Source organism: Ranitomeya imitator, chromosome 5 (genome assembly GCF_032444005.1).
Source record: "Ranitomeya imitator isolate aRanImi1 chromosome 5, aRanImi1.pri, whole genome shotgun sequence".
In the NCBI taxonomy this organism is placed as follows: Eukaryota; Metazoa; Chordata; class Amphibia; order Anura; family Dendrobatidae; genus Ranitomeya; species Ranitomeya imitator.
Window position 1 is genome coordinate 189136393 of NC_091286.1, and position 25054 is coordinate 189161446.

The 25054-nt window shown below is 40.7% G+C and overlaps 1 protein-coding gene across 8 annotated transcripts in view; it reads left to right on the top strand.

Annotated features, from left to right (window-relative positions):
• The window catches only part of CEP170 (centrosomal protein 170), a 303057-nt gene extending 284252 nt beyond the window's left edge, over positions 1–18805 (top strand). For all 8 annotated transcript variants that reach the window (XM_069769419.1, XM_069769426.1, XM_069769420.1 and 5 more), the window contains exons 15-18: positions 2006–2094; positions 12855–12948; positions 16225–16276; positions 17544–18805. In XM_069769419.1, coding sequence (XP_069625520.1) covers positions 2006–2094; positions 12855–12948; positions 16225–16276; positions 17544–17827 — 519 coding nt within the window. In that variant the 3' untranslated portion in view covers positions 17828–18805. The remainder of the gene's footprint in view (positions 1–2005; positions 2095–12854; positions 12949–16224; positions 16277–17543) is intronic.
• Positions 18806–25054: the final 6249 nt, after the last annotated feature.

Genomic DNA, 25054 nt, shown 5'->3' on the forward strand with positions numbered 1-25054 from the left:
GGAAGGAGGTAAGCTAAAAGCAGAAATGCAAAAAATGGAAAATGGCCCGGGTGTGAAGGGGTTAAACATGTTTATTTCATCTGTGACTATTGTTACAACACAAAAAAATTGATTAAAAAAAGGGCAAATTGAACATTATTTCTCACAAAACCCCAAAAGTGGGCTGGACAAAATTGTTGGTATCCTCAATTTAATATTTGTTTGCACACATTTTGGAATAAATATCTAGAATCGATTGCTTCCTATAACCACCAATAAGCTTCTTACACCTCTCAACTGGAATTTTAGACCACTCTTCTCTTGCAGGTCTCTCATATCTGAAGGGTCCCTTCTCATGTCACAATTATCACAGTCTGGGAAGGTCACGCAGTACCACCCGCTGTGATCTTGTGTTCAACAGCTCTTTGCTGCCCTCTATCGTCCGGACAATTACAAGAGTGGCCAACGATTAATGGAGGAGGCCGCAGGCTGTCACCACTAATAGGCCAATTATCAGGCAACTAACAGAGAGCCTATGTTATATACACCTCCGATTCCAACACATGGAATATGTACATACCCCTGTACGATCACTGTTAACTCCACGAAAACCCCAGCAATACTAGCCGCCACCACCTGTCATTTTTTATTATACACAGGCTGATTGGAGGCCTGGTAGGTAGTTTATAGCTTCAAGGCGCGGTTTACAGAACAAAAAGAACAGAAGTATTACATTTTATATTTAATCTAAATGGAGGCAGTATTTATGAAAAATACACAAAAGATTTTACCAAGAGGACAAAGCAGTACAGCATATACAGTTACACGAAATAAAAGGGAATAACAAGAGAACTTACTACATCAATTGAGAGACTATTCCACTTAGCTGAAGGAGAGCACTTCGCATAGGGCATTTCAATAAACATGGCATGGCTGTTGTCAGTTATTTGGTCATTATAGATTTGGGGCTACAGTTATGATAAAACATGCATATTCTTTCCCTATTAGCTCTGAGGCCGAAAATGTATGTTTCATTACTATCGGATCCATGCAAACTTTGATATTTCATATTTTTCTTTCAGAGTTATGTCTGCCAAAGATGCATTATTTCCCTTACAGGGCCAAAAATCGTCTAGTGTAAATGTAGAACACTTACTTTGAAGGGAAAATGTATTTCTTAAGGACAAAAGTGTTCTTCCACTTCTGTGTCTATTCTTAAACACATATACCCTATTGTGGTCTGAAAAGACCTTTGTCTAATTATCTGTCCATTCTAAATCAGTCTTTCTCACAAAAGGCACCTTCTATTAGTCACCTGACCTTCAAAAGGATTTTACACATTTTAAATTAGGATGGTTCACTTCTCTTGTTTCGTTCTGCAATGGAGAGAATGGGAGGAGGAAGGTTGGAGAATACTCCTTCACTACAGAGTCATAGTGATTTTAATATTTTCTATGACATTTGCCTTTTAGGAAGTGAAGAAAATGGGCACTGTATACTAATCCGATGTTGAAATAACATACTATTGAACTAAACTATTATCGACCACGCCAATGGTGCACCAAAGCCCCTTAGTTTACATATCGAATTACTTGCATTTTATAAAAAACAAAACAATTTATGATACAAGCATGGAACATGTATGATTTCTGTAGGGCCTAATTCCGCTATGTAAATATCTAAATGGTTCAATTTAGGTTTTGTAAGGAGACAGACTCTCTTCGAATGCTGCTGTCACTTTTGGCAATGACATTTAAGAGGTTATACTGCTGCAATTGGAATTTCTTCCAATCAAATTAACTGTTATTTGGCGGTAGCAATGTACCACAGTACGAAGCAGGCTCAGCTCATATTCCAGTTTTAGCACATGACCGCTGTATGTAAGAGGTGAACAAGCATTGACCTGATGGATAAACTAGAGATATATGTAGGATTTATGTTGATCTATTGGTTAGAAGCAACCACCATTGCTCAAAAGAATATAAGTCAGGCTGAGTCTAGTAATGTGCTTATTATTTAACTTTAGGTAATGGGCGATAATCTACTGCTTTCTTCTGTATTCCAATTTTCTCGGAAAATTCGACAAACCATTGACAAAACAGCAAATAAAATAAGGTAGGATATGTTAATCTTATTTTTATCAGTACGTTGTGCATAAATTACATTTAACCCTCCGTCACATACAATATTCGGACTAACGAATTCACATACAATGTGCCTGTCAGGCGCCTGCTGGAAAAATACCTATAATATCTAATGTTTGCAATTTCAGTGCACTAAAAGTGATCAGTGACCTTCATAGGGATGTAATAAAAGAGACTACACATAATCAGTTGCAAAAAAAAACATTTACTTAACATAAAACTAATAACTATGAAATACAAACTTTTCAAAACTCCCGCCAAATAGTCCCCAGTTCGACTCTCTCAAAAAAAATGTACAAAGAAAATTTTTGAACACAAACTTAATTTTAAGGTACCTTAAGTACTATTAAAAACATATTCAATCAGAAGTAGATGCTGAGGTTTCCCCAGAAAAGTCACACTTGCAGAGCAAATAGCAAGAATTACACACCATTTTTGCATGTGTCAGGCAAATTGCTTTATGACATTTGAGACCTTCATAATTTGAAAGCCTTCTGGTTCCGCTTTCCGTTTGGCAGGTGGTGCATCTCCTTCTTTTGTGAGGTGGTGCAGATGGTGACTTTTCACCATCATCTTCTGGGCGGAACCTTTTGAGCTGAACTTGAAGGCGAGAGGGGATACCGATTGTTTTCACGCTTCTCCTGCGTAGCTCTCCAAGTACTAGTTCATGGGCCAATTTTTTCAGATACAATCGTCTACGGAGTGGTTCAAGCTTGTTTTCAAGATAAATTACTTGTGAATTTATACCACCCAAATTCAACATAGCAAAAAATATGACCATTGGCCAGCGTTTGATGTTTCTGCTGACGTTGAAAGTGGAGCACATCTGATCTGCTGTATCCACACCCCCTTTGGTGGCATTGTAAAATGTAATTATCTCCGGGTTTTTTTCTGCCCCAGTCCCAGGATCGATGGCAGCATCATCATGAAGTGTTGATAGAAGAAGTACGATTTTTTTGGCATGTGGTACATAGGAAACTAAAGCCTTTCCATTATGGAATGCAAACATACTGCTGTACTGTTGTCTCTCTTTCACACTTACAAACTGTGGCGGCAATTCCCTTTTGTTTTTTCTTACAGTTCCCACATATGACAGCTTCTGAATTTTCAGATAATCAATCAGATCACAACTTGTAAACCAATTGTCAGCTGTAATATTGCGACCCGATCCAAATAAGGGTTCAGCCAGTCTTTTTACAACATCAATGGGTTTGTTGCTCACACAGTAAGGACCTTCTGGTTGTTTTCCTGCATAAATTTCCAGGTTGTAAGTGTAGGTCTTACTGGCATCAACAAGGGCATAAATTTTTATTCCATATTTGTTTGGCTTTGATGGAATATATTGACGAAAGGCACATCTACCACGAAAACCAGGGAGCATTTCGTCAATAGTGAGATTCTCTCCAGGGTAATAACTTTGTTTACAGTTTACAACAAATCTTTGAAATATATCACGAATTGGAGCAAGTCGGTCATGTGTTTTGCGTTCGGTTCGGGTAGTTCTGTCGTCAAACCGAAGGCAACGAATTAGAATCTTGAATCTGTTTATGGACATAACAAGGCTAAATTTTTCAACTCCATCCCCATCTTTACCCCAAAGTTCCTCCAAACTTTGTCTATTTGCCCTATAAGCTCCTGCAAGGTACAGTAATCCAAAAAAAGCACGCAGTTCTATTTCATCTGTGGGCTTGATGGTTCTGTTGCAGATGTACTTGTCCTTTATAATGTCTATATATTGGTTGGTATATGTGACAATAGAGTCCAGAATGTCATCTGTAAATATACTGTTCCAGCATTCAACTGCAGTTTTTGCATTACGTGCAGTTCCTATTACTGCAGGAAGGTGAGTAATAATGTTTAAAGGTTCCCTACGTTTTTTCTGGAATGGCTTCTTGTTCCATTTAGTATTTTTATCTTTTCCAATATAATATGATCCAACTTCTTCATCCTCACCACTGTCACCATCTGTTTCAGAATCCAGGACACATTCTTCCACCTCATCATGAGAATCAATCTCACTTTCCTGTCCTAAATCCTCATTCAGTGTGAGGTCTCTATCATCTAACAGCATGTTTGTTACTTCCTCAACATCAAGTTGTTTGGATAAATTGTACATTTTCCTCTCCATTTCAGCAGATAATCTGAAGCAAGAGAAGGAATATGTTAGGGAACTACTGTATATGCCTGAGCAGCACACTTTCTTTTATAAAATCTCCCTTATTTCTATGAAATATCCTCACATTTTGTGCTATACATTCATAAAACAAGCTAAATAAACTATTGTGATGAATAAAAACATAAAATACCAACCTTACTGAATGTGACGTATTCACATACAATGAGCCTGAGAGATCTGTGCAGCTATATCCTCTCCCCTGAAGCTCTGAAATCCAACTGTGATATCAGGTTTCACAGACCTTCAAGAGACAGGAGACTACCTGGAGGGGAGGGGGTTTCCTCACAATCTGGTGAGGAAGGAGAAATGAAAGTAAAAGAGAAGCGCCTGTCAGATCAGTTGTACGTGACGGAGGGTTAATGAGTAACAAAATGTTCAGGTAACTTTTCAGAATAAACAGTCCTCTGTGTGTGTACATGAGGAATAATACTATTTTTGGCGATTATATTACTTCTGTCCTGCATCTTCACCAGTTTTCTCCTCTGCATGATGTATTTCTAATTTGCAATCCACTCTGAACTTGTGAGAGGAGACTACCTGCTATGATGTCTCCTATACACGGCACACAGAGGTTTTCAGCTCTTCATTCCCATGATCAGCGGTGGCAAACCTATTGCACATGTGCCAGAGAGGGCACGCAGAGCCTTCTTTGTGGGCACACACATAATCGCCGTTCCGCATCAGTGAACCAGGGCCGGTGGATGAGGAATCCGGCGATGCCAGCCCTTCAAATGGATCTGCGTCCTCAGACACACATCCAGCTGAAGTGTATTGCATGCGTCCGTACGCCACAATACATGCTGATGGCCAATCAGAGGCCAGCAGCTGACACCCCAGTCACTTGGGCGCTGAAATTGGCTGCCAGCTTCAGAACATGATGCATGTAAAGAAGCTGCGGAGACACCATCACGTGTTTCTCGACGCAAGCAGTGAATAGCCAGGCCTTTCCCCGGGAAGGAACAACCACGGGAAGGGCAGCATCCTATGAAGGAAAGCCACCTATGCCAAGCATGGTATCCATCCACAGACAGCTGTTTCGGGGTTTTTGCCCCTCATCAGTGTGGAGTAGGAATCTGGCTATTAGGAGCAGTGCCTAGTAAAAAGGCTATAAAGGCACAGATGATTGGCCTCGGGGAGACCAAAACATCCAACACCGCGGAGACACCATCACGTGTTTCTCAACACAGTGATTCCAGAACACTGCCCCCATCCCTTATGGGAAATATGCAGATGCATGTAAAGAAGCTGCGGAGACACCATCACGTGTTTCTCGACGCAAGCAGTGAATAGCCAGGCCTTTCCCCGGGAAGGAACAACCACGGGAAGGGCAGCATCCTATGAAGGAAAGCCACCTATGCCAAGCATGGTATCCATCCACAGACAGCTGTTTCGGGGTTTTTGCCCCTCATCAGTGTGGAGTAGGAATCTGGCTATTAGGAGCAGTGCCTAGTAAAAAGGCTATAAAGGCACAGATGATTGGCTTCGGGGAGACCAAAACATCCAACACCGCGGAGACACCATCACGTGTTTCTCAACGCAGTGATTCCAGAACACTGCCCCCATCCCTTATGGGAAATATGCAGATGCATGTAAAGAAGCTGCGGAGACACCATCACGTGTTTTTCAACGCAAGCAATGAATAGCCAGGCTCCACACTGATGAGGGGCAAAAACCCTGAAACAGCTGTCTGTGGATGGATACCATGCTTGGCATAGGTGGCTTTCCTTCATAGGATGCTGCCCTTCCCGTGGTTGTTCCTTCCCGGGGAAAGGCCTGGCTATTCACTGCTTGCGTCGAGAAACACGTGATGGTGTCTCCGCAGCTTCTTTACATGCATCTGCATATTTCCCATAAGGGATGGGGGCAGTGTTCTGGAATCACTGCGTTGAGAAACACGTGATGGTGTCTCCGCGGTGTTGGATGTTTTGGTCTCCCCGAGGCCAATCATCTGTGCCTTTATAGCTTCAGAACATGATGCAGCACCCCAGGAGAGAGGAAGGAAGGAAGGTGAGTACCAGTGTTTATTATATATTTCTTTCTTTCTATGCATTGAACAGCCACACCGGCAGGATGGAGGCACATATACAATGATGGGGTGACATTTTACAAAGATAAGGACATATATACCAGGATTGTGGAGCATATACATGGATTGGGAGAGCATATACCAGAATGGGGAAGCATACAAGGATTGGGGGAGCATATACAAAGATGCAGGAACATATACAAGGATGGGGGAGCATATTCATGGATTGGGGGAACATATACAAGGATGGAGCAACATATTCTAGGGTGGGAGAGCATATACATGAATTGGGGCAGCATAGACATGAATTGGGGCAGCATAGACATGAATGGGGGTCAAATACAAGGATTGAGAGCAGCATATACCAGGTTGGTGGTGCATATACCTGGATGGAGATTCACATACCTGGATGAAGGGCATATATCAGGATAGGGAAGCATACAAGGATGAGGGAGCATAGACATGGATTGGGGGAGCGTGAACATTGATTAGGGGAGCATATACTAGGGTGGGGATGCATTTACAAGGATGGAGTAGCATATACTAGGATGGGTAGTATATACTAGGATGGGGGAGCATATACATGAATTGGGGCAACATATACATGGATGGGGATCAAATACATGGATTGTAGCAAATATCAGGATGGGGGGAGCATATACCAGGATGAATGGCATATACCAGGATGGAGGGACGTATACCAGGATGGGGAAGCATATACCAGGTTGGGGGAGCATATAAATGGATTGCGGAGCATATACAAGGATGGAACAGCAAATACTAGGATGGAGAAGCATATACTGGGATGGGGGAGCTATACTAGGCTGGGGGAACATGTACATGAATTGGTGCAACATATACATGGATGGGGGATAAAATACATGGATTGGAGGGGCATATACCAGGATGGGGGAGCATATACCAGGATGGGGGCATATACATGGATTGGGCTGCAATTACTAGGGTATGAGACTGATGGAGATTTGTGTTCCAACAAGACAATGATCCCAAACATAAAGCAAAATCTACAAAGGAATGATTCACAAATAAACATATCCAGGTGTTAGAATGGCTAAGTCAAAGTCCAGACCTCAATCCAATCGAGAATCTGTGGAAAGAGCTGAAAACTGCTGTTCACAAACAATCTCCATCAAACCTCACTGAGCTCGAGCTGTTTCCCAAGGAAGAATGGGCAAGAATTTCAGTCTCTCGATGTACAAAACTGATAGACATACCCCAAGCGACTTGTAGCTGTAATCGCAGCAAAAGGTGGCGCAAAAAAGTATTAAGTTAAAGAGGCAGAATAATATTGCACGCCCCACTTTTCAGTTTTTGATTTTCTACAAAAATGTAAAATAACCAATACATTTTGTTCAACTTCACAATTGTGTTCCACTTGTTGTTGATTCTTCACCAAAAATTTACATTTGGTATCTTTATATTTGAAGCATGATATGTGGGAAAAGGTTGAAAAGTTCCAGGGGGCCGAATACTTTCACAAGGCACTGTACATGGATTGGGGGAGCATATACAAGGATAGGGGAGCATACACATGGATTTGGGGGAGTTTATATTAGATTGGGGGAGCATATGCAAAGATTGGAGTGCATATACTAGGATAGGGAACATATACATGGATGAGGATTATATACATGGATTGGGGGAAAAGCAAATACCAGGATGAGGGTGCAAATACTAGGATGAGGGGCATATACCAGGATAGGACATGTATTCCTTTATATGTGCAGTCTGGTACCCATGCTTCTGTCCTCAGCTGCTCTCTGCTGCCCTCGCTTGCTCTTTAAACTTTTTATACAACCTCTGTATACAGAGGTATACTACAACCTGTATACTACAACCTCTGTATACAGGTTAAATTGCTGTGTTTGCAATAAATAAGTTGGTTTTGGGTTGCAGTTTGGGCTCTCGATCTCAAAAATGTTTGCCATCACTGCCCTAGATAGTGCACAGACAAAAGGAGTAGCATCATGAAGGAAATTGTACAGCAGTATTGAGCAGTGTAGATGTGACCGCAATAGTGATGAGCGAGTGTACTCGTTGTTTGGGTTTTCTCGAGCACGCTCGGACGGTCTCCGAGTATTTATGACTGCTCGGAGATTTAGCTTTCATTGCAGCAGCTGAATGATTTACAGCTAGGAACCTGCTTGATTACATGTGGGGATTCCCTAGCAACCAGGCAACCCCCACATGTACTCAGCCTGGGTAGTAGCTGTAAATCATTCAGCTGAGGCGATGAAAACTTAATCTCCGAACAGTAACAAATACTCAGAGGTCACCTGAGCAACGAGTATACTCTCTCATCACTAGACTGCAGCTCTGGGGGTGAGGTAAAAGACTTGATAGAAATATCATGCGTAGCTTTCTATGTTTCTCATTTTCTGCTTTTTTTTCATCTGTTCCACACTCCTCCCACCTACTCTCTCCATAGTGTAGGAGATATACCCTGCCACTGTGCTGGCAAAATGAAATTGAGTTGTTTTTTCAGAGTGCTTGAAAGTTCATAATGAAAAGTGGAGGGGAACAAGTGTCTCAAAGTGGAGAAAGAAGAATTCTCTGATAAAAAAAAAATCACAAAGTTTCTTATATTCACTTGCACTATTTATTTATGCTAAATTTGTTGAAAGCACAATTCCCATTTAAGTCAACTTGATTCTAATTGTTAACATCCCTACACTGCGCATATACAGTGGGGCAAAAAAGTATTTAGTCAGTCAGCAATAGTGCAAGTTCCACCACTTAAAAAGATGAGAGGCGTCTGTAATTTACATCATAGGTAGACCTAAACTATAGGAGACAAACTGAGAAAAAAAAATCCAGAAAATCACATTGTCTGTTTTTTTAACATTTTATTTGCATATTATGGTGGAAAATAAGTATTTGGTCAGAAACAAAATTTCATCTCAATACTTTGTAATATATCCTTTGTTGGCAATGACAGAGGTCAAACGTTTTCTGTAAGTCTTCACAAGGTTGCCACACACTGTTGTTGGTATGTTGGCCCATTCCTCCATGCAGATCTCCTCTAGAGCAGTGATGTTTTTGGCTTTTCGCTTGGCAACACGGACTTTCAACTCCCTCCAAAGGTTTTCTATAGGGTTGAGATCTGGAGACTGGCTAGGCCACTCCAGGACCTTGAAATGCTTCTTACGAAGCCACTCCTTCGTTGCCCTGGCGGTGTGCTTTGGATCATTGTCATGTTGAAAGACCCAGCCACGTGTCATCTTCAATGCCCTTGCTGATGGAAGGAAGTTTGCACTCAAAATCTCACGATACATGGCCCCATTCATTCTTTCATGTACCCGGATCAGTCGTCCTGGCCCCTTTGCAGAGAAACAGCCCCAAAGCATGATGTTTCCACCACCATGCTTTACAGTAGGTATGGTGTTTGATGGATGCAACTCAGTATTCTTTTTCCTCCAAACACGACAAGTTGTGTTTCTACCAAACAGTTCCAGTTTGGTTTCATCAGACCATAGGACATTCTCCCAAAACTCCTCTGGATCATCCAAATGCTCTCTAGCAAACTTCAGACGGGCCCGGACATGTACTGGCTTAAGCAGTGGGACACGTCTGGCACTGCAGGATCTGAGTCCATGGTGGCGTAGTGTGTTACTTATGGTAGGCCTTGTTACATTGGTCCCAGCTCTCTACAGTTCATTCACTAGGTCCCCCCACGTGGTTCTGGGATTTTTGCTCACCGTTCTTGTTATCATTCTGACCGCACGGGGTGGGATTTTGCGTGGAGCCCCAGATCGAGGGAGATTATCAGTGGTCTTGTATGTCTTCCATTTTCTAATTATTGCTCCCACTGTTGATTTCTTCACTCCAAGCTGGTTGGCTATTGCAGATTCAGTCTTCCCAGCCTGGTGCAGGGCTACAATTTTGTTTCTGGTGTCCTTTGACAGCTCTTTGGTCTTCACCATAGTGGAGTTTGGAGTCAGACTGTTTGAGGGTGTGCACAGGTGTCTTTTTATACTGATAACAAGTTTAAACAGGTGCCATTACTACAGGTAATGAGTGGAGGAAAGAGGAGACTCTTAAAGAAGAAGTTACAGGTCTGTGAGAGCCAGAAATCTTGATTGTTTGTTTCTGACCAAATACTTATTTTCCACCATAATATGCAAATAAAATGTTAAAAAAACAGACAATGTGATTTTCTGGATTTTTTTTTCTCAGTTTGTCTCCCATAGTTGAGGTCTACCTATGATGTAAATTACAGACGCCTCTCATCTTTTTAAGTGGTGGAACTTGCACTATTGCTGACTGACTAAATACTTTTTTGCCCCACTGTACGTCACTGAGCGTTTATTTGGTCCTTAAATAATGTTTTCTTTCAACTACGGTTATATCTCTTTCTCAAAAAGCTATGACAGCAATATTGCTGCCATAACAATCATGGTTTCCACAGTAGTTGGCATCCAGCTTTCTGAACCGAAAAGCTTCCTTATTGCTTCACAGCTAGATTAAAGATTTACCTTATAGCACCACTCCGGGGGGGGGGGGGGGGGGTCCAGCGCTAGGGTGGTGCCTTAAATGTAAGTCCTATACTCCGGCATCTTCACCATTTCTTAGGACCGCTCCAGTCATACAGCGCCATCTTTTGACAGTAGCTTCTCATTGCCTGGAAGTCAGAATTTATGTAACAAGCTCATAGACTTTTACTGAAAGGTGACCTTCCACGCTGCTCCATGAAACACTGGAGATGCCAGCAGGTCACTTTTCCTCAGAGACCGACAAGAGCAACCCTGGAAAAGGATGAAGGCAGCGCAGGTGAGTAGGAGACAGGCAGAGGAATTACATTTAAAGCACCATTCCAGCAGTGCAATAAAGAAAACACTGGAGTGGTGCTTTAATGTTGTAGCAGACTTAATTATGGTCTGTTGTTAGACTACACTTTTGTGCATGCTGTATGTAAACGGGCCATCGCATAAAACGTTCCCATCAGGCGACCCCTTGCCATGTACCGAACGTAACCCTGTAAACATCTATTCGCTAGGTAGGAGAAACCTCTATTCTGCAATCTTGAGCGTCACCCTCCATTACAGGATTAGAACAGGCACCAAGCAATGATACATTTCTCCTGCCAGTGCGCAGCCTTATTTGTCTATTTCTTAATGATATGTTCCTAAATGCAGTTTCCTACACTACTGAATGATTGGAATGGATGTGATTAGCAGTATCAGACTTTATTAAAGGGGTTGTCCAAAACGCAACTGAATTTATTATTAATATATATTTATTGTAAAAAAAAAAAAACAACTAAGCACTTTTCACTCTGCTTCAATTAATATATCCCTTCTCTTCCCTCTCTAATCTAACTTCGTATTTTTTTGCATCTGATGAGGGGACGTCCCTTTGAGGAGCTTGGCTATCCTCTGCTATACTGACCATGTACAAGTTGGCAATACTCAGGCATGTTCAGAATGCTGTCCCTGCTCGCCACTGTTACTTTTATTGTGCAGTATCCAAGAAATATCGTTTCTCCTTGCTGGGATTGACATGCTAAGCATGCCGAGATAAGGAGACTTTAAAGCTGCAATGCTCCTCTAGGAAATATGCTAATTATGCAAATTGTCTCTTCAGAGAGGATGAGAACTAGAACTCTAGTGCCACCTATTGGAAGGTAGCAATCTTACAAAGAGCTCTAAAGAGAAGCGATGAGCCAGCCCTCTCATGACGACACATCGCTTTCTTTAGAGGTGGTGAGGGAGCGCACTGTCAGTGCACAGTAACAGTAGCACAGTGGCGAACAGGGACAGCGTACTGAACATGCGTGAGTATTGACATCCGGAGCATGCTCAGTAATAGAAAAGCCATGTCCCTGAAAGGGCCGTCTCAGATGACGATCCGTTTCTGATCGGGGACCGCAGCTGTGGCAGTTATTACTGCACCAGCCCCCTGATGAAGTTACGTTTGAGAATTCCCAGTGTATGCTGGGAGAATCACAGGAAATGTTATTGGATGTAAGAAAAAAAAAACAGGTATTCTGTTGGAATAGAGAGAGAAGGGCAGGGATTTTGAATTCATGTATGTTAGAAAAGTGCTCAGTTTTTACAGTAAATAATCCTATTAAATTCAGTTAGGTTTCTGACAACCCCTTTAAACCATAAAGAATCTCTGTGGAAAGAATGTGTGAAAGGGAGACACAAGCTAGACCTTGCCTACCATGAATAGAGCCCCTCCATACTTACCAGCCTTTTCATTCAAGTTTCCATCAGGATGCTGTGGTGGCCACCTCCTCAGGTCAGACAGGGATCACGGAAGAGCTGACATCCCTCAGACATTTATGGAATACCCTGAGAGATGGGCACAACCGTAGAACTGCATAAGTTTTCCCACCCTCCTGGACTTGCTTACACTACACTTGGTTTAATTCTAACATTAACATGTTTACTATGTATCTACTCTAACATTTATATATATTAAATGTTTTTTTCAACCACGTTAGAGGGTTAAACTTAAAGTATGATTGAGCACTGTTTACATGCATTTTATCTTTCCATTTCAGACTGTTATTTAAAGACAAAGAAAGGAATTGGGATGAGATAGAGAAAAAACTAAGATCAGAGAGTGAAGTGCCTATATTAAAAACGTCATGCACGGTAGGTTTCTCTTTGTAATTGTCAATCCATGTCTACATCCACTGTATGCTTACTATTTCAAGGTCCAGTATATCCCAATAGGGACAAAATTCTTATAGTCATCGACAAATCTATAGATGGAATTGGATTGGAATCAAGGCACTCTGAGATCCACTGCCTGATGGATAACTGCACTTCCTAGAAGTGCTCCTAGGGGAGCTATGGGGGGAATATGTGTACATTTTGGTAACATATAAAGTGTGTAGAGTAAACCAACCAGTGGACGCACAGTATTCTAATCTAATAGCAGCCATTCTCATCATTTAGCGAAAAAGCTGCCAGCGGCCAAAAGTGTTATGGAGTGACATTAAAGAGGTTGATGTGAGTTTGGGGGGTCAATATAACAGAAAATACCCCAAAATAACACCATTTTAAAAACTGCATCCCTCAAGGTGCGCAGAACCACATTCAAGAAATGTATTAACCCTCCAGGTGCTTCACGAGAACTAAAGCAATGTGGATGGAAAAAAATGAACATTTTACTTTTTTCACAAAAAACTTACTTTGGAACCAAACTTTTTTATTTTCATATGGGTAATCAGGAGAAAATGGACCACAAAAATTTGTTGTGCAATTTCTCCTGAGTACACCGATACCCCGTATGTGGGGAAAAGCCACTGTTTGGGTGCATGGCAGGGCTCAGAAGAGAGGGAGCACCGTTTGACTTTTTGAATGCAAAATTGGCTGGAATCAATGGCGGGCACCATGTCGTGTTTGGAGATGTACCTAAACAGTGGAAACCCCCCCCCCCAATTCTAACTCCAACCCTAACACAACCCCAGCACACCCCTAATCCCAACCCGAACCATAACCCCAACACCACAACCCCAACCCTATCTCTATCCCCAACCCTAACCATAGCCCCTAACCCTAGCCCAACCCTAACCCTAGCTATAACCCGAACTATAACCCCAACCATAACCCTATCCCTAATCGGAAAAAAAATATTTTATTATTTTTACCTGACTAAAGGGGTGATAAAGGGAGGTTTGATTTACTATTTTTTTATTTTGGTCACTGTGATAGGGTATATCACAGTGATCAAAATAAGCCAATAGGAGAAGTCTATTGTTGCTGGGAGGCGGCCGGCAGATGTCGGCAGGTGCACTGCGCATGTGCCCGCCATTTTCTTCCTGGATTCCTGGATGAAGACGCCAAAGGCTGGGGATCACAGCCGGAGGGACCGGGGGACATCGCAGGAAGCGGGGGGGGGGGGTGGTCAGTTATCTCAACTTCTCTCTCCTTTGTGATCGCCGTTATTCCGTGAACAACGGTGATCTCAACACTTGAGTTGGTAAAAACCGACCCGAATCATATTCTCCATTGTCTAGCCGAGACCCCGGAGATTTTCCGACTCTGGAGGGCGCTATAACCTTATTTATCAGCGCCGTTAAAATGCGGCACTGAGGAATAAGTACCCTTAACTGCCGCCTTTAAAAGGCGTACTGGTGATAGGTAAGGGGTTAATTCAGTCAGATTATTAATGGAAGTTTCCTGAAATGCTGTTACTCCAGTGGTCTTCTATATATGGCTAAATGAACTGCTTGATTTAGGGCTTTATGCAAACCCCTCTTTTCAGATAAAAATAACAAATGGCAAATTGTGACCTATTACCTCCTTATAACACTAATCATAAACAAATGGTCAATATGCTGCATAAAGATATCTCACATTACTTTAGTAGCAGACATCTAACATTCTGGCCCAAGCAGTAAAGCGTGTTTTGAAGAAGAGTAATTTCGCTTAGCAATCTACTTTCACCCTTGGTCTCCTAGCAACCATTTGGTTTACCCAATTACCGTACATCAGCAAAAAAATAATGTTTTAGAACAATTACACTTTTGTACCAGATGTTGTGATATCATCCAGTAGTGTTAATTACCGTATATACTCGAGTATAAGCCGACCCGAGTATTAGCCGACCCCCCTAATTTTGCCACAAAAAACTGGGAAAACTTATTGACTCGAGTATAAGCCTAGGGTGGAAAATGCAGCAGCTACTGGTAAATTTCAAAAATAAAAATAGATGCTCCATACTGTTCATTATTGCCCCATAGATGCTCCATATAAAGCTGCGCCATATATAATGCTCTGCACCGTTCATTATGGCCCCATAGATGCTTCATATATAGCTGTGCCATATAGAATGCTCCATACATTTCATTATTGCCCCATAGATGCTCCACATAAAGCTGCGCCATATATAATGCTCTGCACCGTTCATTATGGCCCCATAGATGCTCCACATAAAGCTGTGCCATATGGAATGCTCTGCACCATTCATTATGGCCCCATAGATGCTCCTTATAAAGCTGTGCCATATATATATTGCTCTGCACCGTTGATTATGGCCCCATAGATGCTCCTTATAAAGCTGTGGCCCATATATATTGCTCTGCACCATTGATTATGGCCCCATAGATGCTCCTTATAAAGCTGTGCCCCATATATATTGCTCTGCACCGTTGATTATGGCCCCATAGATGCTCCTTATAAAGCTGTGCCCATATATATTGCTCTGCACCGTTGATTATGGCCCCATAGATGCTCCATATATAATGCTGTGCCATATAGAATGCTGCTGGTGCTGCAATAAAAAAAAAATCACATACTCACCTCTCTTGCTCAGGATGCCAGCGCTTTCAATATTTACCTGCTCCTCGTGCGGCTCCGTCTCCAGCACTGACGCTCAGCAGAGGGCGCGCACTGACTACGTCACAGCGCCCTCTAACCTGAGCGTCACTGCTAGAGGACGCTGCAGAGGGAGGCGCACCGGAGCAAGGAGCAGGTAAATATAGCGCTGCGCTCCCCTCCCCGTATACTCACCTGCTCCTGGCGCGGTCCCTGCAGTCCCTGGCTTCCCCGGTGCTGCAGCTTCTTCCTGTAATTGAGCGGTCACAGTTACCGATCATTTACAGCAATGAATATGCGGCTCCTACCCTATGGGAGGTGGAGCCGCATATTCATTTCTGTAATGAATGGTGCCATGTGGCCACTCAGTACAGGAAGAATCTGCAGCGCCGGGGAAGCCAGGGACTGCAGGGACCGCGCTGGGAGCAGGTAAGTACAACTACACAGCCCCCGCTCCCCCTCACCTGCCGGCCCCCGCTTATATGACTCGAGTATAAGCCGAGAGGGGGACTTTCAGCCCAAAAAAAGGGGCTGAAAATCTCGGCTTATACTTGAGTATATACGGTATATGGAATATTCAATAATTTGTTTTGTTTTTCTAAACAGGAAATTTTATCAATACTGCAAGAACTGAAGCGAATAGAAAAACAGTTACAAGGTATTTAAGTTAATATTTAGTCAATTCAGATGTGTCAATATCCTGACTGCTTTGTTCTTACATCTCCGGAGGAAGAAAGGAGAAGCAAAGCGACATGTCAGTGTTGTTAAAGGGGTTATCCAGGTTATTCATGAGTGTCTGCAGTCACTCTTTAGCAGCACACTTGTGAATCCTCATATTGCGCTGCCAAGAAATCAGGGTTGGCTTTACACCCAACACATTTATTTAAATTAATTGTGGCCAAAAAATTCAACCTTTGGCTCATCAGGCCATAACACTTAATGTAGATTTAGGCACAGCATAGCCAGACTTTTTAAGATGCTTCGTTCTTGCCTACCTACCCCGCAAGCCAGACAATTTTCTTTTTATCATCCAGTCCTAGGTAATGCCACTGTTGTGCCTAATTTAACCCACTTCTTGATGACCGCCTTCACAGTGTTCCATGGTTTAGTTAATGCTTTGTCATTTTTTTTGTACCCTTCTCCTGACTTGAGAACTTTCAACAATGAGATCCCTTTGCTGTGTTATAAGCCGTTTACGGATCATAGATTTTGCTGTAAAATGCAACTTGGTAAATGTCAGGAAAATGCTACTAGAACAGCTAAATATTATATGGAGTTAATCAGAATCACTGTAAATTATGGCTACTGTGTACAGACTGCTATATAACATAACTAAATGTGATTTGATAATTCTGAACACAACAAGATCTCTAATTATAAGAATATGTTCACATATGGAACGCAATTAAATTATCATAACTGTTGACCCACTACATGTTGCGCAAAAAAATAGCGACTTTTTTTCAATGCAATTTGCGTCAAAATTCTGGTATTTCTTTTATGAATCAGGGTCATGGAGTGCGCTGCCTTTCTTTTTGGAACTATAATCTGTTTAGATAATTAAATATGTCAGTAAATTAGAATAGATCCTTTTAATAACCTTCCAAACACAAAGGTTAGTCTGGCAATATTGTTCTGAAACTTTTTTTCATCAGCATTTGTGAATATTACTGGCTTTATATGCAAAGGAAAATACGCATGAACCTTTTCCTTTTAGAAATCCTAGATGCGTTGTTTTGACACTTTCAGCGCAGGAAATGATGAAGCTGATGTCACAGAAGTAAGGCACAGCCACTGGTCCATGGGTCTAATTTCTTAAATTGCTTTTGTTATTGGTATTAAATGAATCAAGATCATTTACTGCTAAATAGAATCTGACATAACTAACAAATGTAACTACATAACTTTCTTTTTTTTTTTTTAAGTAATTAATGCAATGGTCGATCCTGACGGTTCACTTGATGCCCAGAGTGCCCTAGGATTTGGTACTTCACTCCCCACAATACCGTCAAAGCTGAGACAAAGTTCTTCAACACACACAGCCATTTCAGCACTATCAAGCCATTGTCAAAGGGAAAGCAGAACCAGTCGACAAAACGTTCCTCTTGTCTCTTCGGACCCGGATGTTGCTGAGGCTACCGCTCATTATGGTCTAACACTAAATAGGTTCAATCCTGATGGCAAAGAAGATTCGACTTTACATGAATAGAGATGTCCTTGTGTAAATCACTAACCCAAAACTGAAAATAAAGTGATGCAATACTGGCTTCAGTTTTCTGCATGTAACTCTTATACTATAGTAGAATAAAAGGTTTGTCCACTACTGGACTACCACTTCTTAAATGCTACAGCGCCCTATATAAAATAAAAACACATACTCGCCTCCAAAACCGGCACCGTCCCAGCAATGCCAGCATCATGTCACGTCAGACCGGCGCCAACCCGGGAGGTGAGTATGTGGTGGGGTTATATGGGGCACTGTAGTATTTAGCAAGGGGCCGTCCAATAGTGGACATTTAAACTGCTAAACAAGAATTCTTTTTATAGGTGAGCTACATTTTATTGCTGCTCGAACAAAGATATTGGTAATTTAGAAAACAAGGCTGCTGGATACAAGCAGGTTCTTGCTGACATGAGAAGTATAGCTACAGCTATACTTTATACAGTGGTATATGAGTTTTTTTGCAAAATTACAAACACAAGCATATGGTTAGATTTTATGCTATTCTGCTAATAGTATTTTATTTATTTATTTTTTACATTAAACCTGACATGATTATGGAACATGACATTAAACAGATTTTTGATATGAGTAGATAAAATCTCATTTTTAGAAATCTATTCTACATGTAATGCCCTTTTTCTAAACAAACTTGAAAAGTGCCCCTACCATTTATTATGGTGGTATGTTAACACAACAGCTGTATATAAACCAACTGTGATATTTATTATATAACCTTTTAGATTAGATTATATAACCTATTTGTGCAAACATACTTTAGATTATAAAAAAAATCCTTGCTGATATTTATAGTTTACTTTAAAGTCAACACTTTTCATGATGAAATTGCTGAAAATCCAAAGCTAACCAATGGTTATATATTGAAAAAAATTGTATGCAAAATGTTTGTAATCAATAGATTTTAACGGATTGTTGCAAAAAAATTAAAACTTTTGACCCCTGCAATTTTTTCTTGTTAAAATATAAACATTGCTCATGTATACCAGAAATTAAGAGACTTTGTACATGATTTTACATAGTCCTAGCAAAAGCGGACTTATATCAAACACTGCCGCAAGAAGAGATCCATATTCATATATAAAACCAAAGTATACTTTATTAAACACAAACTATTATAAAAATACATACAGACAGATGAAACATATATAATCAAGAGTGTCTACAGGAATAGAATCAGTGGAGCTCAGACCAATATATCCATATATCAATAGTTCTTAATAATCATATATCCCTATATCAGCCTATATCATGATGATATGTAGTGGATCTACTATTTCATAGTCTTAATGGTGACAAGTCACCTATTTATAATAAATCCTATCTGCCCACCATACATATACATCTACCGATATCAGGAAGCCTTGGATACGGGAGTAAATCTTAATAATCTCGAGTGTTATCAGACTAACCGTCCTATACTAACATCATGTGCTATAATCCAGCATAATGCAATAAGGTGCTCACTTACATATCCAGGGGTATTCCCAAGGTGACTGAGACAAACAGGTAGGAGCCCACTGAATCCTCCAGGTGCGCCCCGACGCGCGTTTCGCCCGCAAGCTTCTTCCGGGGGCGTAACCCAGTGAGAGAAGAGACGGCCTCTTATATCAGGCATCACCAATGGGGTAGCGGTACGTCATAAGGGGCGGATTGATTGTGCGTGTCCGTCCGGTATATTGGCGCATAGCGTTCCAATCCCATTCCTAGACAAAAAGGCACTACTGAGACTGCACTCACTGGAACGCTGCGTGGAACGCAAGCGTAACCAGAACAGAGCGCATCTAAGTGCGCCGGGACTAGGGATTTACCGCGCATGCACACTACCCGACGGACACTGATAGACCGTCTCATGCATAGACGGTGCCATAGAATAAAGGGAGAAAAAGGGAAAAGACTCCATGTGGACCATATCTATTAGATCTAGTATCTCAAATAAGGAATAGTGCCTAAACGCAAACTGTGAGATTAATGGTGACTAAAATTAAATTAACGTTAATAGATATAAATATATTATTACAGTGCACTATATAATGCCCAATGTAGTCTCGGCATATATTCTATATAAAATAAAATAAATATGTAAAAAAATTAAAAAATAAACAATGGACATAGATAAAAAGTGCATAGTGTCATTTATTAATATAATCATTACTGTGATTTACATACTTATTACTTGTGATATCAATAATTAATACGTAGTGAAAAAAGTGAACTTTTTTAATACCCTAAATAAAGAAGTCAGAGAAGTATCTATATGATACAAAACTAATTATTTTTTATATATATGTTATCAAAGTGCCTGTGCATTATTTCAAAGTGCATTGAGTCAAATATTGTTTCTCACTTCATTATACATATTTAAAAGTGACTAGGTGCTCTCATCCATAATTATTGCCGCTCATTCATTCCTAACACTAAGTACCTATACAGCCCGAGAATACCCATATGCACTAGTAAAATACACTAAATACTAAGTAATACCCCCCACGAAAATAACTGCTACCTCATACTATCCCCTATCCAAATACGTCCCCTAATGGGCCCCAATATTCCCCAATATTGCACAACCCCTTTATCTACGTAAACAACCAAAAAATCCTATCCCACACAGATATATAAACGTTCTTGTTATTCCTGTGAAGAGAAGAGGGGAAGACAAAAAAGATATAGAAAGACAATAATCAATATAATGCAATATTGTGTAAGGGAGACAAATTCTTGGTTCCTCCTATCGTACAGATTCAAATTTCTATGTCTTCTTATCGTTTGTCTTCTCCATCCATTAGTTATTGCTTGTCAATGATAATAGAATACTTGTGACGAAGAAGGATGATGGAAATAACTTCACCGCTATAACAAATTCTCCTATATGACCCCCATTCTAGTAACCCATAAGAGACCATCTAATAAAAAAGAAAATATATTAGTAACAACATAAAGATCACATAATTAAAATTAACCTATTAATATACTTAAAAGATAAGAACCTTAATACTCTCACCTCCAAAACTAAAAAGATGCCCTTATCAAAACAAAATTACAGAAATGCTGCAAAGCCTAGGCTTTCATTTAACCCTTGTGGACTCATAGCTCCCAGCCGAAAAATCCACTTGCTCTCCAATTGAGCCAGACACCGACCCAAATCTCCTCCCCTAATCCCCAGATCAATCTGATCTATAGCCCTAATCGAAAGATCATTGCTAGAGCATCCATGATATTGCTTGAAATGTCTGGGGAGAGACTTAAGGGTACTAGTGTCCTCTGTGTTTCTGGCTTTTTGGATGTCTCTTACATGTTCCCGGGTCCTGATTTTGAGTTCTCTCGTTGTTAACCCCACGTAAATCTTCCCACAGGTACATTTGGCCTGATATATTGCTCCTTTTGATGAACAGTCCAAATGGCTACGTATGTCATAGCTACGGGTCCCATTGTGGTTAGTGAAGGTAGTAGTTTTTTCATGGTTAAGACACCCCTTACATAAACCACATGGGAAAAACCCGAATTTACCTTTATCCTTCCTCATTCTCATACTGTTCTTAATGGGATCATAATGGCTATGTACTAAGATGTCTTTCAAATTGGCTGCTCTTTTTGCCACAAAAGAAGGTTTCTCCGGTAGAATTGCCTTCAAAGTGGGATCGCTTTTTAGAACTCCCCAATGCTTCAGGACGATTTGAGTTAGTTCATACCACTTATTGTTAAAAGTGGAAATGAAACGTACCTGATCTTTTTTCTCATCAGTATCCCGTTGCTTATGGGGTCCATATAGCAACTGATCTCGAGGGGTTCTTTTAGCTCTCATATATCCTCTTATAATCATTTTTTTTGCTATAACCTCTTCGGGAGAATCTTTCTATTAAGTCCATTGATTGTTTTTCAAAATTTTGTTCATTTGAGCAGATTCTTTTTGCTCTCAGAAATTGTCCAATTGGAATTCCTCGTATCGTTGTTCTGGGATGCGATGAGTCAGCCATCAGAAGTGAATTGGTTGCAGTCGGTTTTCTATATATATCCGTCTGAATCCTACCACTACCGTCAGTATCAATCTTGACATCCAAAAAAATCGATATGCCTGCCAGAGACAAAGGTAAGTTTGATATTTAAGTTGTTGTTATTCAATTTGGACATCAGACAGCGTAGACCCTCATCATCGCCCTCCCAAAAAAATAAAATGTCATCGGTATACCTCATCCAGTTATGAACACCGTTCATTTCCTGGATGAGGCCATCTTGAAAAATCCCCCTTTCAAAATATTTGACTCAATGCACTTTGAAATAATGCACAGGCACTTTGATAACATATATATATAAAAAATAATTAGTTTTGTATCATATAGATACTTCTGACTTCTTTATTTAGGGTATTAAAAAAGTTCACTTTTTTCACTACGTATTAATTATTGATATCACAAGTAATGAGTATGTAAATCACAGTAATGATTATATTAATAAATGACACTATGCACTTTTTATCTATGTCCATTGTTTATTTTTTATTTTTTTATTTTTTTACATATTTATTTTATTTTATTTAGAATATATGCCGAGACTACATTGGGCATTATATAGTGCACTGTAATAATATATTTATATCTATTAACGTTAATTTATTTTTAGTCACCATTAATCTCACAGTTTGCGTTTAGGCACTATTCCTTATTTGAGATACTAGATCTAATAGATATGGTCCACATGGAGTCTTTTCCCTTTTTCTCCCTTTATTCTATGGCACCGTCTATGCATGAGACGGTCTATCAGTGTCCGTCGGGTAGTGCGCATGCGCGGTAAATCCCTAGTCCCGGCGCACTTAGATGCGCTCTGTTCTGGTTACGCTTGCGTTCCACGCAGCGTTCCAGTGAGCGCAGTCTCAGTAGTGCCTTTTTGTCTAGGAATGGGATTGGAACGCTATGCGCCAATATACCGGACGGACACGCACAATCAATCCGCCCCTTATGACGTACCGCTACCCCATTGGTGATGCCTGATATAAGAGGCCGTCTCTTCTCTCACTGGGTTACGCCCCCGGAAGAAGCTTGCGGGCGAAACGCGCGTCGGGGCGCACCTGGAGGATTCAGTGGGCTCCTACCTGTTTGTCTCAGTCACCTTGGGAATACCCCTGGATATGTAAGTGAGCACCTTATTGCATTATGCTGGATTATAGCACATGATGTTAGTATAGGACGGTTAGTCTGATAACACTCGAGATTATTAAGATTTACTTCCGTATCCAAGGCTTCCTGATATCGGTAGATGTATATGTATGGTGGGCAGATAGGATTTATTATAAATAGGTGACTTGTCACCATTAAGACTATGAAATAGTAGATCCACTACATATCATCATGATATAGGCTGATATAGGGATATATGATTATTAAGAACTATTGATATATGGATATATTGGTCTGAGCTCCACTGATTCTATTCCTGTAGACACTCTTGTTTATATATGTTTCATCTGTCTGTATGTATTTTTATAATAGTTTGTGTTTAATAAAGTATACTTTGGTTTTATATATGAATATGGATCTCTTCTTGCGGCAGTGTTTGATATAAGTCCGCTTTTGCTAGGATTATTGTTGGAAGTGCCATAACTAATTGGTGTTAGTGGACTATTGATATAGTTTATGATTTTACATAGGTAAACATCGAGGAGAATGTTTAGCAAAGTAAATATGCAAGAATTCTGGCAAAATTTGCACCAGAAAGCTGTCTTTCATAAATTGCAACATAATTTGTCACATGAGTTTTACATACTTTCTTCTCCTTGTCCGAAAAGGGTGTGTAGTTTAGTGAAACTATTCAGCAAAAAAATGTGCGGATGGGACAAATTCTGGCAACAAAGTAACAGTGGGGTAAACATTCACTACATATGGCCTAACTATGTACGAAATCAAATCGAACAGCGTGAAGCATTATGATAATTCTTACACATTTTAAGTCTGTCCAGTCTAAGGATATCTTCACATTTTGTGAAGTTTTTATTCTGCACCAAAAACCACAGTGGTGGCAGGGAAATGTTACATACAATATGCACATTTGTTTTTTACATGTGTTTTTCACCCATTAATTTGAATGGGTAAAAAGCGCTGCTAAAACCTTGAAAGAATTGACATGCTTTGTCTTGTTAAAAACGCAGCAATGCTCAAAATACGCACAGACAGAAAGCGCAGTATGTGCTTGAGATGTCAGAAATCATATAGATACCGTGTCGGTACCGTAAAACAGTGCGTATTTTGCACACCAAAAATGCTGCACAAAATATGTAGCAAAAATGCCACATGTAAACATGCCCCAAGTCTGCACTATTTACGAATTGGACAAAATCCCCACCAGTGTTGAGGCTGTCTAACAACTGCAAAAAAAGCAGCCACAGGGACTCGTATATATTATCCAAGCATGCCCAATGTACTTGGATAACACCCGAGCACACTCAGATAACATGTTATCTGAGCACGTTCGGTCCTCACTAATTAAGAACTTTAGTATTGATTTTATTTGATGTCTGTGATCCTTTGATTTTTCATAGTTATAAAATTATCTCCTCAACATTCAAGTTTCGACGTCAAGAAGGAAAGAGATGTTAGCAATGAACACAATTTTTAAAGTATCTCAATTCATTCACTATCTGGTATGAGTGCCACACACAAATTCTTACACTTAAGGTACCGTCACACTAGACGATATCGCTAGCGATCCGTGACGTTGCAGCGTCCTCGCTAGCGATATCGTCCAGTGTGACAGGCAGCAGCGATCAGGCCCCTGCTGTGCTGTCGCTGGTCGGGGAAGAAAGTCCAGAACTTTATTTCGTCGCTGGACTCCCCGCAGACATCGCTGAATCGGTGTGTGTGACACCGATTCAGCGATGTCTTCACTGGTAACCAGGGTAAACATCGGGTAACTAAGCGCAGGGCCGCGCTTAGTAACCCGATGTTTACCCTGGTTACCATCGTAAAAAAACAAACAGTACATACTTACATTCAGCTGTCTGTCCCTTGCCGTCTGTTTGCTGCACTGACTGCTGGCCGCAAAGTGAAAGTGAAAGCACAGCACAGCGGTGAGTCACACAGCGGTGACTCACCGCTGTGGCTGTGCTCTGCTTTCACTTTGCGGCCAGCAGTCAGTGCAGCAAACAGACGGCAAGGGACAGACAGCTGAATGTAAGTATGTACTGTTTGTTTTTTTACGATGGTA